General features: G+C 47.8%; 1 protein-coding gene across 2 annotated transcripts in view; it reads left to right on the top strand.

Moving 5' to 3' along the window:
• OTOF (otoferlin) overlaps positions 1 to 15,028 on the top strand; it is a 181,659-nt gene that overhangs the window by 120,755 nt on the left and 45,876 nt on the right. For both annotated transcript variants that reach the window (XM_056852335.1, XM_056852336.1), the window contains 12 exons: positions 3,665 to 3,824; positions 4,264 to 4,450; positions 4,896 to 5,082; positions 5,948 to 6,171; positions 7,454 to 7,562; positions 9,091 to 9,274; positions 9,421 to 9,541; positions 9,868 to 9,968; positions 11,711 to 11,801; positions 12,311 to 12,427; positions 12,868 to 13,020; positions 13,834 to 14,023. In XM_056852335.1, the coding sequence (XP_056708313.1) occupies positions 3,665 to 3,824; positions 4,264 to 4,450; positions 4,896 to 5,082; positions 5,948 to 6,171; positions 7,454 to 7,562; positions 9,091 to 9,274; positions 9,421 to 9,541; positions 9,868 to 9,968; positions 11,711 to 11,801; positions 12,311 to 12,427; positions 12,868 to 13,020; positions 13,834 to 14,023 (1,824 nt within the window). The remainder of the gene's footprint in view (positions 1 to 3,664; positions 3,825 to 4,263; positions 4,451 to 4,895; positions 5,083 to 5,947; positions 6,172 to 7,453; positions 7,563 to 9,090; positions 9,275 to 9,420; positions 9,542 to 9,867; positions 9,969 to 11,710; positions 11,802 to 12,310; positions 12,428 to 12,867; positions 13,021 to 13,833; positions 14,024 to 15,028) is intronic.

The raw sequence follows: 15,028 nt of genomic DNA, 5'->3' as shown, positions 1-15,028 counted from the left end.
CTGGGGGCGCGCGTGGAGAGCGGAGGGTGCGCCGGAGCGCCGGCTCAGTGGTCCACTTCTGCGGCGAGGCTGGCTGTCGGCGGCCGGTTTCGTCGGCTCGGCCTGGGTTTGGCGGGGGGGGGTCGGACGGCCTGAGCGAGAGGGGCATTGCGATGCAAAGTGACCCTTTCCCCCGCAGATCAGGCAGACGCCGGCCTCGAACCGCTTGCGGCGTTCCGCGGCCGAGAGACCCCCGCCACCCCCTTGCCGGAGTTCCCGGCCACGGTCACCTCGGGGCCTGGGGTCTCGCCCAAGCCGTTGCTTGGACAAGTTCAGGAGTTGTTTGCGATTCTCGATGTCAGCAGCATGGCGAACCCAACCTTCCACATCCGGGGGGTTCCCTTGCATGAAGGCCCAATGTTGGAGGTCTGGGTTGAGACCCTCCCTGAAACATTGTACCAAGGTAGCTTCACTCCAGTCCAGAATTCGGCTAGCCAGTGACTGGAACTCACTTGCATACTGCGCCACCGACTTAGTCCCTTGGCGCAGTTGCATCAGGGAGGCTTTAGCCCGCTCACCCAGAGTCGGGTCCTCAAAACGGTTTCGGAGTGCTACCATGAACTCGTCCAGGGTTCGCAGCACCGGCGAGCGGAGTTCATACTGCAACACCATCCAGGCAGCCGCCTCCCCTTGCAGTAAGGAAGCCACGTACTGCACCCGGGACTCCTCAGAAACGAAGGTTCGGCCTTGTTCCCGCATAAAAATGTCTACTTGGACCATAAAAAAGGTCAACTGGTCTCCCGACCCGTCATACGTGACTTTCAGGTCCCGACGGGCCGGGGGGGCAGGGGTTGCGGGCGGAACTACCGGCGCCCCGTCTGGGGGAGCACCGGCTGGAGGTTGCAACTTCAGCGCATCTAGGGTCGTGGCCATCTCACCCATTACGCGTTGCATGATCTCCATCTGCTCCTGCATAGCCCGGCGGTCTTCCTGCCACTGCTGTCGTTCTTCCTCCATGAGGGCCTCTTTGCGGGCCGGGTCCCCTTCGAGTCCCGTGCTGGGGAAGGCCAACCGGCGATCCTTCGCCGCAGTCCGCGAGAGCGACCAGCCCTTGGGAGAGTCCAGCCAATAAGTAAGCCCCCGGGGACGTCCGTCCCGATCTTGGTCGGGGGCGCGACCCTTCGGTTTCTTTGGCTTGGCTCCCTCCTCCTTCGGGTCCGGCTTCTCCGGCTCGTCCGGTTCCTTGGGGGCATCGGGGTTAGGGGTGGTGTCCTCGTCGGCTGACATTCTGTCCAAAGCGGTACAGCTGCAGTCCGAGAGGCAAGGACTTGCAACTTAATGTGAGAGATCCCCCTCTCTGAGTTTGCTTCTCCAAATCAGTTGCTCAGACGTTGATACAGAAACAATAGATTTATTGAAGCCTTCAGGAGATGAGACAGGCACAGGTAGAAAGTTGCAAGTGAGGGGCTATACGGGTTTACAGAATATATTGACTCCAGGGCACTGGGGCACTGGGGTTCACACTTATTGTTATGGGAAGTTACAAGCTTGGCATAATACAAAACATCAGACGGATCCCAGGAAGTCTGGTGCGGCTATCACACTTCCAAGGCCGCACCGGCCTGAGGGAGTACTGGCAGGAAGAACAGCGGGGGGGGAAGATACATGGGCCATCAGGCCTGGCGCCTGAGACCAGAAGGTGTGAACTGCTTTTACGAGTTCACTGATAACACCGCAGGTGATGGAAAGCAGAGACACAAAGACAGAGACCCTCACACAAACTAATCATGAAGTCCGGCAATGAAAGTGGGCAGGCTGAAACTGTTCACAGTGACAACCCACAGAAGAAAAAGAAAAGGGCATATTTGGCCAGGGTGACTGGCAGCCCAATTCGAACCACTTTTACTTGGAAGTAAGTCTCACTGAGTTCAGTGGGATTTACTGCAACATAAGTGTACATGAGACTGCAGCTCTAAATCACATTTTTGAGGACCATAACAACAACAGTATAACAAAGATACAAGAGGGAAATTCCATATGGGGATTTATTATATTTTTCACCTTGTCCTTCTTCCAAAGAGCTCAGGGTGCTGTCCATGGTCCCCGTCTCTGGTTTATACACATTTTTGTATCAGTTACTGAAAGAGATTGTGAACACTGGCCAATCCAACAGAAACAGAATCTCTTGTGGCCAACAGCACAGCTAGGTAACAGGGATGGTTCACGATATTTTGTGAAACCCAAAAAAGATGACTCCTGGATGGGCAGCTGCATTCCAAGGAGTTGTCCCAGTCATAGAAACCCCATGATTGACAAGAAGCTTGAATGGGATTCTGAGAATGGCAGTTAGAAGTCTGGCAGTTAAGAACTGACAGTTGACTGAGAGAGAAGAACAGAGAGAGCTTGGAAACAGCTGGGTGAGCTGCAAGCAGTGTGGTGGAAGATTCTCCTCAGGAGTGAAAAGGAACACACTTTGGGTTTTTTGGATCAGGACAGGATCCATAACCAATTATCTAGGGAAAATAGCACTAATGTTTATAGAGTGATTCCTAAGAGTATAATGGGAAATAGCTCTTGTGAAATGAGTGATCCCAGGCCAGTTTGATAGAGAAACTGGGAAAGTGTGGTAATGTTCCTAACTCCTACAACTAAAGAACCACTTTGAAAAAGAAAGAAACAAACCAGAGACTGCAAAGAGAAAACACTCAGTAGAAAATAAATATTTAAACTACGTGCATGTGAACCACCTTGATACATCTGGAAGTACAATCTATCATTTGAGCTTAACCATCTCAAGCTTCTCATTTCTGTTATTCTGTTACAGCCTACCTTCCTGTTATGAATATTTGCTAACCTGACTTTTAAATCCCACAAAAAGAGACAAATAAAACTATTTTAAGTTGTATTTCAAAAAGCCTCTCTAGTGCAATATATTCCTGACCATTTTATGATTCAAATAAGTTCCTCCATCATAACTCCCTTATCTCCTCCCATGCTGCTTCTAGCCAAATCCAAGCAGCTTGTCTTGGACATGGCCAGCAGCCACACCGATCCAGGAGGCCTCTAGCCTTCCTCACTGGTGACAGCTGGGAGCAAACTCAGCCCCTAAAGTGCTTTGGCAGTCTCCTCATTCTGCTACCCCAAGCAGTTGCTTGGGCGGCTTCATCGGAGAACCACCCCTGATGGCAAAGCCATTTTGACTTGCATGGAGCAGCTTCTTACCAGGACGCTGGCATTTGAACACCACCAAAAGATGAGCTGACCCATTGTTGCATACGTATCCATGGTTGTATACACCTCCAATATATAACTTTGGTTGGCTGGTTTTACTGGTTGGGTTGTTTGATTTAATTTTTTCTCATATTGTTATCCTGATTGGTGTCTTATTGTTATCACCAATGGCCTAACCAGATAGACTGAATAACTGTGTGTGTTAAAAACTCATTTGTTTGTTGCCTTTCGGCTTCTCTGGGGCACACACAGATATACGGCAAATAATGCAAAGAATGTGTTTAAAAAAAAAAAAACTATTAAAACATACCAGATAGCACGAAGATCAAAACGTAGCAGTATATTCATTAAGCTCAATCACAATATGGCTGATTCTGTGCAAGCTGCTGACTTGTGAAAATGCTCCGGCCATGAGGCCTAGCAAGCGATCTAATATCTCCCCTTCTCCTTGCAGAGCATCAGTTCTACCACAAGTGGGCCATCCTTTCCGACCCAGATGACATCACAGCAGGCCTGAAAGGTTACCTGAAGGTTGATGTTGCTGTAGTGGGCAAAGGGGACAACATCAAGACACCACATAAAGCTAATGAGACAGATGAGGACGACATTGAAGGGTGAGGAGCAGCAGGGCAGTGTTGTCTTCCTCACTCAGAATCTGAAGGACATCTATCACCAGGGATTACAGGACTGAAATTCAGACTCTAGGAAGGGTTACTTTCTCAGTGTCTGGCACAGTTCTTTCCAGAAATTATTTTTAATTGTCAGTTAGACCCAAGTAGTCATACAAATATCACACACACGTGAAGGCATGAAGCTGCTTTATACTGAATAAGACCAGTGGTCCATCAATGTCTCAGTCTACTGAGAATGGCAGTGGTTCTCCAGAGCCTTAGGTAGAAGTCTTTCACATCACCTATTACCTGATCCTTTTCACTGGAGATACCTGGGATTGAACCCGGGACCTTCTACATGCCAACCAGATGCTCTACCACTGAGCCACAACCCCTCCCCAACACAGCCCAACATGTTCATCTCGTTTATTCCTGTGTACAGGAACCTGCTTCTTCCAGATGGCGTTCCTCCAGAAAGGCAGTGGGCTCGTTTCTATATCAAGATCTACCGGGCAGAGGGTCTTCCACGAATGAACACCAGCATCATGGCTAATGTGAAGAAGGCCCTCATTGGAGAAAACAAAGATCTAGTGGATCCTTATGTCCAAGTGGTCTTTGCAGGACAGAAGGTACACCTTGGTGGTGGGCTGGAGGTGAAGATGGGCAGCCCCGTCTCATATGGCACAAAGGTCTTTTTTATCTACTTAATGAAACAATTGACATTTTTAGTGGGCACTAAATGGTATGGAATAACAGAAACATTTGGCTTAATTTGTGCCAGGGATCATCCTTAGAGATTATCCTCAGAACCTGGTTCCAGCACTTGAAAATAACTCGCTTCTGACTCATACAAAATCAAGCCTAGAATGTACAAATATAAAGACAGCGTGGCATTCTAAGACAGTGTAGTTCTTTTCTTTTAAAGCCCTTCATGATCCCACATTTCTGAGGAACCGTCTCTCGCTGTACTACTCCCATGCAGCAGTTACAATACACTCAACAACATCTTATTGTTGTCTGGCTATCATACCTGTGAATTCCTTCCCTTCCATCTTTTTCCTCTCCATCACTCAGGGGAAGACCTCTGTCCAGAAAAGCAGCTATGAGCCTCTGTGGAACGAGCAGATTGTCTTCACAGAGATGTTCCCCCCGCTCTGCAAGAGGATCAAGGTCCAGATCCGGGACTCTGACAAGGTTAATGATGTGGCCATTGGGACCCACTTCATTGACCTGAGGAAGGTCTCCAATGAAGGAGACAAAGGTGAGGTCAAGGTGAATGGAGTTTACCTTCATCCCTCGGAAGTGAGAAGTCCCAGTGAAAATTACACTAGGCTGGAGACAGACAACAGATTTTTAGAGATTGTAAAGGCCTCATTGCTTTTGGGGAAAGCCCTTTTGCTCTCACAGATATCTTGGGTGAAATACATTTTGCAGGGTTTTGAACTTCACAAAAACACACCAAACCTATACAAAGGATCAACGATGGGATGAGTGTGCATACCACAAGGGTAGCATTGCCTTTCTTCTGCCACTGTAAGCACCCTGAAAAAACCCAGTGTGCTGTTTCTGGCCTTTTTCAGATATGTTTCAGCTATTGTAATGGGTCTGATTCAAGGGCAGTCATTTACTTTGAGGGAGCTGTTATACCATAGCAGCTGGTAGACAAAGCTGTGATCTAGGAGGTCCCTGGGTGAAATGTCAGCGTGGCCCTGGGCTTACTAGGGTCCCAGGGCAAGCCTGTCTGCCTCAGTTCCTCATCTGCAATGAGGGGGTCACGATACTGCCCAACTCGACAGGCCTGTGGCAGGAATCACAAATATAAATGACAAGTATTATTGTTATTACTTAGAGTAGCTGATGTGAGTTAATGACTGACATTTGAAGTGTGGCAGAGATAATCTGAAAATGCCTTCATTCCTCCTCCAATGACACACATTCCAGATTTTGCTACTTTATAAAGTGACAGGGAAAAGCTGCTTATGATACGCACCTATTGAATAGGTAGTGATACATAGTGCCTGAGTATCAGCTAGGGTTGCCAGTCATTGGCTAGCAACTTGCAGGAGTATCGGGTGGGAATGGTGGGGGGGGGGGGCTATTGGCTGATAATGTTATATAACTTCCAGGTTTCCTGCCTACCTTTGGTCCCGCCTGGGTGAACATGTACGGCTCCACCCGCAACTACACCCTAATGGACGAACACCAGGACTTGAACGAAGGACTGGGAGAGGGGGTTTCCTTCCGTGCCCGTCTACTCATCGGCCTGTCAGTGGAGATCTTAGACACCAGCAACCCTGAGATCACCAGTTCCACAGAGGTTCAGTTGGATCAGGCCACTCCAGTCGCCGATGTAAGTTGCCTGAATTCTCTGCATCTCAGCAACGTTATAGGGGTCTATAGGTGTTGTCAGGCCTATGTAGCGGTCTGCGGATGTTATGCAGTCATTGTATATAAGAAAGTGGATGGAAAGCATCATTTTTTTAATGGAAATATTTGTTTTTCCAGGCCATGGGGAATACAATATGAAACCACAGAAAATGTTTTTAATTGAAAGGTTGATCTGGGGAAGAGGCTGCATGGAAGTTTCTCCAGGGCTGGTTTCGTTCTTCCTCTGAATGCCTGCTATTAAGGGTTTGGGTAACTGAGCCTTACTCCCTTTCAGTCATGAATAGGAACACAGCCTGGCATAAAAATTACACCCTACCCTGGGGATTTTCAAGGGCCCATTGCTCAGTGTGAAAAACACAATCTTAGCCTGAAGAGGTTTCCCAGTTCAGCTCCTATATAACTATTAATTTTTTTATTCCACCTTACTTCCAAGGGGCTCAGGATGCTGTAGTTCCCCTATTTTATCCTCATTACAGCCATGTGAGGTGGTCAGGGCTTACAGACAATGTTCAACCCAAAGTCATCCAGTAAGCTACGTAGCTGAGGGATCAAACAGATGAGATTGACTGTGTGTCCTAATCCATCTGTCAAATACAAAATGTAGATTTGTTCTGCCTCAGTTTGCCTTGGGACCATGCAAAGATGGAAGAAGAGGTTTAACTTTTTAACTGCCAGTTTCACCATTTGAAACTGGTTCCCTGCTTTGCTATTAACATTTTGAGAGGGGGGAAAGAAAGTCCCTTTTTTAAAAGATCGTGTGTCTCCTTACAAAATAGTCATTCCAGAGCAGGGAAGCTAGTTTCAAATAATGAAATCCAAGTGGAGGTTGAATAATTAAATCCTGTCTCCCTTTCCTGAATAGCTCTGGGGCAAATTGAGGTTGCACAAGCATGCAAATTGCATTTTATGGACAGACCAAGATGTGAAATCATCATCTCATCTCTTAGAGAATTTTAACCTAGTCTAAGTATGCTTTCAATTCCTGCAGTTGAGAGATGATAAAAGTCCTCAGGTATTAAGCCTAGGAAGGACCTCTGTCTGCCTAACCTTGGAAAGCTACTGCCTATCACCGTGGACAGCACTAGGCTAGATGGATCAGCGGTCTGACTCAGTTCAGGGCAGCTTCATGCATGCCTAAAACCATCACGAGGCTTCCTAGAAACTCTGAAGCACACGAAACCGAGGGCCGCTACCTCCAGCTCCAGCTGACAGAACAACGACTGGGTTTATTTTTTTTACCACAGAACTGCACGGGCAAGATGGAGGAATTCTTTCTCTTTGGGTCCTTCCTGGAAGCCACTATGGTCGACAGAAAGAATGGAGACAAGCCAATCAACTTTGAGGTCACAATAGGTTCGTACTTACGTTGTAAAAAAAGATGAGGCAGACTTTGAGGCAGGGCTCTTGCCTTTTCAAATTTCATGTGGGATCTGTAGCAGAGTTTTGAATCTCGAGGACTGCAGAGTGAACTGAAGTGTGCATGTGTGTTTTGTTTTTGGTTTTGGGCAGGAAAACGTGATAATGAGGTAAATTTCCCCTATAGTTTATTTATTTCATTTATCCCCCACCTTTCTCCCCAATGGGGACCCAAGCGGTTACATCAGTCTCTTCTCCATTTTATTCTCACAAAACCCCCTGTCAGGTAGATTATGCTGAGAGAGAGTGACTCGCCCAAGGTTACCCAGCAAGGTTGCAGAGGGAGGGTGAGAACCTGGGTCTCCCAGATCCTACTCCAGCACTCTAGCCACTACACCACTGGCTCTCATCTCATCATTACTCATTCTTATACATGTCCCCTCAGTAAATGACATAGAGATAAGCCCACGTGAAATACAGGGATCCAAAATTACCATCTTATTTCCTATGGTTGCATTTTGCTCTCATCACATTAAGATATTCTTAGAAGAACAAATAACAGTGGAAGTGTCACAGAGAAATGCTACCTCATGGTGACATTTCCCCTAAAAATTGAATATCTGAACTTACAGTCGGATTTTGTTCACCTAAGGAATACCCTCCCCTCTGTTGCCCACCTAGCACCTAGTCCTCTTAGTTTCAGACATCATCCAGATTGAGTAATTTTGTTAACCCAGGTATTTGATTCCCCCCTTCATGCCCATGAGGTGCTGAGTTTATATAATTTACTGTTTTTATGGCTTTTCCCCCTTGTTGCTGGGAAAGTTTTATTGAATGGATGAAATGGCGTGGTTTACATGTTTGTTTGATGTAAACAGACCTAGATTGAAGTACCAGAATATCACTTTTGCCTTTGAGTAACTATAAATAATTATTTTGCAGAGGACAAAAATTCTCTATGAAGAATTTGCCTTGGTCATTTAAGATTTCTGGTCAAGGTATCCCATGTGGAGATTTGTACCACAAGACATTTTGAGGCTGCTTCTTTTGGAAGTAGTCCAAACTGTTGTAAAATCCACTCTGTCCATGATAAGGGCCCTATCCATTTAATGGGCCAAGAATGACAGTGAAACTCTCTCCCTGCCCCCATGTGGTGATTTTCTCTTGACAGATATGACTGAGTAATCGAAACCTTAGTTGTCATCTAAATTGCAAGTAGCATATGTCCACAAACTGCCAGCAGGCTATACGTAAAGTGAGTCTGTTGGCTTTGCTATACAATCTCACTGTCCATCAATTTCTAGAATTAAGGTAAGGCTGTACTGTGACTTCAGTTCCTTGTTTAGTGACCAAGATGGCAGCCATCTTGGTTGCACTCAGATAGCCAAATGGCCCCAAGGAGCCTCAGCTCAGTGAAAAAGGCAAACTTCAGTCAGCCTCATATGTTTTCCACTCTTCAGAGTGTTCGTTGCTGGCCCAACCCTTGAGCACCCACAAATTCAAATCATTACTTTCTTGTTCCAAGGTAATTATGGCAATGAGATTGATGGGATATCCAAGCCTGTCATCAAGAAGAAGAAAGAAGGCGGGGCTGGCAATGAAGAGGCATCTGAGTTGCTGCAGAACTCAAGTGATGAGGAAGACAATGACGACGAAGAGTTTGTCTCCATCTCTGTTACTCCACCAATGAAACCTTTGATCACCGACAGGCAAGTCAGCTCTCCTGGTTGTGGTGAAACAAGAGGGGAAAGGAGGGGGGATTGATGTGGCCTAGCAGAGCATGCTCACAACTGAGTAAAACCTGTTTTCCATGGTTCCTGTGACTACTAATATATGCATCTTCCCACTGCTTCAGAAATTATTTCCACTTGCCGTATTTTGACAAGAAGCCTTGCATGTACATCAAGAGTTGGTGGCAGGACCAGAGACGGCGTCTCTACAATGCAAACATCATGGACAAGATTGCCGACAAGCTGGTGAGTATGGAAGGGGTGCAGCCCACAGATGCAGCACAATCCTCTGTGGCACAGCAGGTCTCCCAGTAGGGTTGCCAGCTCCGGGTTGAGAAATGCCTGGAGATTTTTGGGGTGGAGCCTGAGGAGGGCGGGGTTTGGGGAGGGGAAAGGACTTCAATGCCATAGAGTTCAATGGCCAAAGCGGCCATTTTCTCCAGGGGAACTGATCTCTATCGGCTGGAGATCAGTTGTAATAGCAGGAGATCGCCAGCTAGTACCTGGAGATTGGCAACCCTATCTCCCAGGGTCTTGCTTAGCATGCTAAAATGTCCTTCCTGCTGTTCCAGGAAGAGGGTCTGAATGACGTGCATGAGATGATGAAGACAGAGAAGCCCCACCCTGAGCGTCGTCTCCGAGGGGTGCTGGAGGAGTTGAGCAGCGGGTGCCTGTGAGTTGGTCAAAAGGCATGAGGCAAGATCCTGGGTGGGAGGAAAACAGCAGATTCAAAACCTCATGAAGTTGAGAAAGAGACAAGAGATCATAAATTCTGATCCCCTCCATTAAGATTTCTTACAGTTCCAATCTAGTCATGCTTAAAAGTCCATGCTACCCATGTGAAAAGTGAATCAGAACCAGCATAGTGTAGTAGTGGTTACAGGATCGTAGGAGAATCTAGGAATCCCCAGTTCAAACCCCCAATTCTGCCATGGAAGCTTGCTGAATGACCTTGGGGCAGTTTCTCTCGCTCCTACCTCATAGGATAATTGTTGTGCAAATAAAAGTGAACACAGGAGAACAATATAGTAAGCCGCTCTGAGTACCCCTTGGGGAGAAAAGAGAGCTATAAATATCTACATAAATAAAGAAATAAACCCAAGCCCCGCCAATTTTTTTCAGTGGTATTTGCAGTCCAAACTTATGCATGTCTACTTAGAGGAATATCCCATTGATCCCTAAGAATGCATAAGGTTGCAGATTTACGCATGACTCACTTTCCCTGGGTTGGGAACATGATCTCTGAAAAATTGCCAGAAGATGCTTGTTCATCCATTTCCTTTTGGAGATTTTCTGGGATGCTTTGCCCAACATCTAGACACTTATATCATAAGAACGTAACAAGGGCTTTGCTGCGCCACACCATGATCCATCTAGTCTAGTGCTCTTATTTCCCACTAGGTGGCCCTCCGAAGCACACTAGATGTCCCCCAAAAGGCCACGAGTAGGAATACAGAGACCTAGGCCTTTTCCTGTTGTTGCTCCCCAGCAACCAACCTTCAGAGGTATACTGCCTCTGAACATGAAGGTTCTGTTAGTTATTGTGGCTAATAATTGATGGACCTTCCATGAATATGTCTCAATCCCAACTACACTAGTGGTGATACTATGGGGGGGAAGGGGGAATTTCAGGAAAGAATCAGTAGATGGAAGGAGGGAGTATTTAACCACTTTCATAGGCGCAGGTGCCTCATTGTACCCCCTTCCTCCCTTTCCTGCTGAGGCCCATTCCCTCCCCCCACCCCAGTTGGGCACACTTCAGATTATGGAGCTCATCTGGGGGAAAACACGTAAAAACAACTGAAGGAATTTATAGAGAGAATCAGTATGGAAAGGAAGGGCTAAACACCCACCTCTCCCATCTGCATAGGGTTGCCAGGTCTTTCTTTGCCACCAATGGGAGGTTTTGGGGTGGAGCCTGAGGAGGGCATGGTTTGGGGAGGGGCTTCAATGCCATAGAGTCCAACTGCCAAAGCAGCCATTTTCTCCAGGTGAACTGATCTCTGTCGGCTGGAGATCAGTTGTAATAGCAGGAAATCTCCAGGTAGTACCTGGAGGTTGGTAATCCTACCTCTGCAAGTTAACCCTACTGATCCCCTCACACACATACCCCTTCACCAACATTATGAGGTAAGCATAGAGGTTTGTGTTCCCCCCCACCCATAACTTGTTACACCGTTGTCGGAGTCTACTTGAAGTAATTTCACCAGATTAGTTATTCTGGATTGAATCAATGAATTGTGATCTTTCCAATGTCGTTGGGGGATAAGGAAAGAGATAGTTCCATTGGATCATCCAGAAGTGTGCCTGATGAGGACACGAGGTTTAGCTCCAGTCTAAACGTTCGCTCATACTGTCTGAGGCCCTCTTCCCAACAGGGTTTTGATCACGCCACAATTCTCTCTCTCCTCATAGGCGATTTGTGACCCTCGCCAACAAAGACCAGAATCACTCTTCTCGCACACGACTGGACAGAGAGAGGCTGAAATCTTGCATGAGGGAGCTGGTGAGCGTCACTTCTGGACCAACTGGTAGCCCTGAAATAAAGGCAGAAGGGAGAGAGACTTTGACAGGGGTGGGGGAGTGCGACACCTGTCATAATATAATCCTGATGTTTAATTATTTATTTATTTACACCCCACCTTTCCCCCCCCAACGGGAACCCAGAGTAGCTTACACCTTTCTCCTCTCCTCCGGATTTAACCTCACAACAATCCTGTGAGGTCGGTGAGGCTGAGAGTGTGTGACTAGCTCAAGGTCACCCAGCAAGCCTCCATGGCAGAATGAGGGTTCGAACCTGGGTCTCCCAGATCCTAGTCCAGCCCTCTAACCACTACACGCACTGGCTTTCAGTTTTGTAGACGGGCATAGACGTGTGCACACACACACACACACACACACACACACACACACACACTGCATCCATTTCCATTTCCCAAACACACTTCCCTTTCCCGGGCTGACACATCTTTCTACCTTCTCTCTCTCTCTTGTCCCACTGCTGTTGCTGTACAGGAGACCATGGGCCAGCAGGCCAAGACCTTGCGATCCCAGGTGAAGAAAACCACCATCAGGGAGAAGTTGAAGCAGTCACAGAACTTCCTCCAAAAGCTGCGGTTCCTGGCAGACGAGGTGAGGAGCAGCTGTGCTCGTGTGCATCTCCAAGCCCTGCTTGCATTTATTTATTTATTTTAGACACTTATACCCTGCTTTTGTTCCCAGTGGTGGACCAACAGTGGCTTACCCCATCATCCTCCCTCTTCCATTTTATTCTCTCAAAACAACTTCCCTGTGGGGTGGGTTAGGCTGAGAGAGAATGACTGACCCAAGGTCAACCAGCAAGCTTCCATGACAGAGTGGAGATTCAAACCTGGGCCTCCCAGATTCTAGGGCAACACTCTACGCACTACACCATGCTGGCTCTCAGGTGAACACTGGGCTGTGAGGGGTATGGAAATGTCACCTGGATTTGGCTCAACCTCTCTCTCTCTCTCTCTCTCTCTCTCTCTCTCTCTCTCTCTCTCTCTCTCTCTCTCTCTCTCTCTCTCTCCCCCCCCCCCATCTGTTTGCAGCCCCAGCACAGCATCCCGGACATCTTCATCTGGATGATGAGCAACAATAAACGCATTGCTTACGCCCGCATCCCCTCCAAGGACATCCTCTACTCCATCGTGGATGAGGAAATGGGCAAAGACTGTGGGAAAGTGAAGACTGTCTTCCTGAAGGTGACTAGACAGCCATTTCACCCATAGGGGCTGCAATTGTCCAATAAGTGAGAAAGGAGTGACAGGTGCAGGGGGAGAGGCAGGAGGGTGTGTGGTGCACTTTGCAAAAGTGGCACGTGGGTATGGTGCATCCCAGAGGTCACTTCCCTTTGCATCCAGTTTGTTGCTTTGTCCATTTGTTTATCTTGAAAATGTCTATGCCTCTACTCCACTTGCTGTGGGCCCCAGGGCAGGCAACAATACTTCAACAATATTGCATCATGGGGTGCCAATTCCAGGTTGAGAAATACCTGGAGATTTTGGGATGGAGTCTGAGAAGGAAGGGTTTGAGGAGGGGCTGGGATCTCAGTGGGATATTAGGCCATCCCTAATATCCCTTACTGGTGTAGATGAGGCTGATGGGAAGGTTTGGGGAGGGATGTCCCTATTGTAGAACACCATAGACTCCACCATCCAAAGCAGCCATTTTCTCCAGGAAAACTGTATTCTGTAGTCTGGAGATCAGTTATAACAGCGGAAGATCTCCAGGTCACATCTGGAGGTTGGCAACCCTATCTAGGTGGGTACCAGAACTCTCCCAAAATTATAATTTATCTCCCGATGACAGAGATCAGCTCGCTTGGAGAGAATGGCAGCTTCAGGGGGGCAGACTCTAGAGCATCACACCGCCTTCCCCAGGCACACCCCACATCTCCAGGAATTTCCAAGGCTGAACTTGGCAACCCTGATTCTTGTACCTAAGGAAACCACTCATCTTGCTCTCAGGCCAACACAGATTAAACACTCTCTTTTTCTTGCCCTTTCTTCCCTCAGTTACCTGGCAAAAAGGGGTTTGGGCCGGCTGGCTGGACTGTGCAGGCCAAAATGGAGATCTACTTGTGGCTGGGCCTCAACAAGCAGCGGAAAGACTTCCTTGGTGGCCTACCCTGTGGGTTTGAGGAGAGGAAACTGCCCAAAGGACAAGGCATTCCCTTCTTCCCTCCCATCAGCCTCATCTACACCAGTAAGAGAATCTCCTCCTCACTTGAGTGGAATAATGGGGAGGGTGCTGGACTAGGATTGGGGAGAGCTGGGTTTGAATCACCACTCTCTGCCTCTCAGTTTAACCTACTTCACAGTGTTGGTGAATGGGTGAAATGGAGGAGGGAAGAACCACCTTGAGCTCCTTGAAGGAAGGGTGGGTAGAAAATGTAAAGTGGCTTTCAGGAGTGCTGACTGGCCCAAGCCACATTGTCAGACCTGCAACCCTAAGCTCTATGCCATGAGGAGGGGCTGTGACTCAGTGGTGGAGCCTCTGCTTGGCATGCAGAAGGTCCCAGGTTCGATCCCCAGCCTCTCCAGTTAAAGGGACTAGGCAAGTAGGTGATGTGAAAGACCTCTGCCTGAAACCCTGGAGAGCTGGTGCTGGTCTGAGTAGACAATGCTGACTTGGATGGACCAAGGGTCTGACTCAGTATATGGCAGCTTCATGTGTTCATGATTTTACATATGAAACTGCCTTATGCAGACTCTGATCAGTACTGGTTAGGGTTGCCAGGTCCCTCTTCGTCATCAGCGGGAGGTTTTTAGGGTGGAGCCTGAGGAGGACGGGGTTTGGGGAGGGGAGAGACTTCAATGCCATAGAGTCCAGTTGCCAAAGCAGCCATTTTCTCCAGGTGATCTGACCTCTATTGGCTGGATATCAGTTGTAATAGCAGGAGATCTCCAGATATTATCTGGAGGTTGGCAACCCTAGTACTGCTCCAGCAAGTCCAGTGACTGGCAGTGGTTCTTTGGGGCGTCAGGTGGAGAAAGACCTTCCCAGAGATCTAAGATCTCTTTAACGTAGAGATGCCAGGGACAGAAGCTGGGGACCATGATCCTTGGCCCTTTCCTATTTGGATTAAGGATGAAGGAGCACCTTAACTCGCTCAATGACAAGGGAAGTACATATTGTGACCGCTGATGTGTTTCCTGGCATAAATTCTCTTCTTCTGCAAAGCATCTCTTCCTCAAAGCGTCATTCCTC

This window comes from Euleptes europaea, chromosome 7 (assembly GCF_029931775.1).
Source record: "Euleptes europaea isolate rEulEur1 chromosome 7, rEulEur1.hap1, whole genome shotgun sequence".
In the NCBI taxonomy this organism is placed as follows: domain Eukaryota; kingdom Metazoa; phylum Chordata; class Lepidosauria; order Squamata; family Sphaerodactylidae; genus Euleptes; species Euleptes europaea.
The sequence above is the reverse complement of the archived record's forward strand: the minus strand, read 5'-3'. Positions and strand labels throughout refer to the sequence as shown.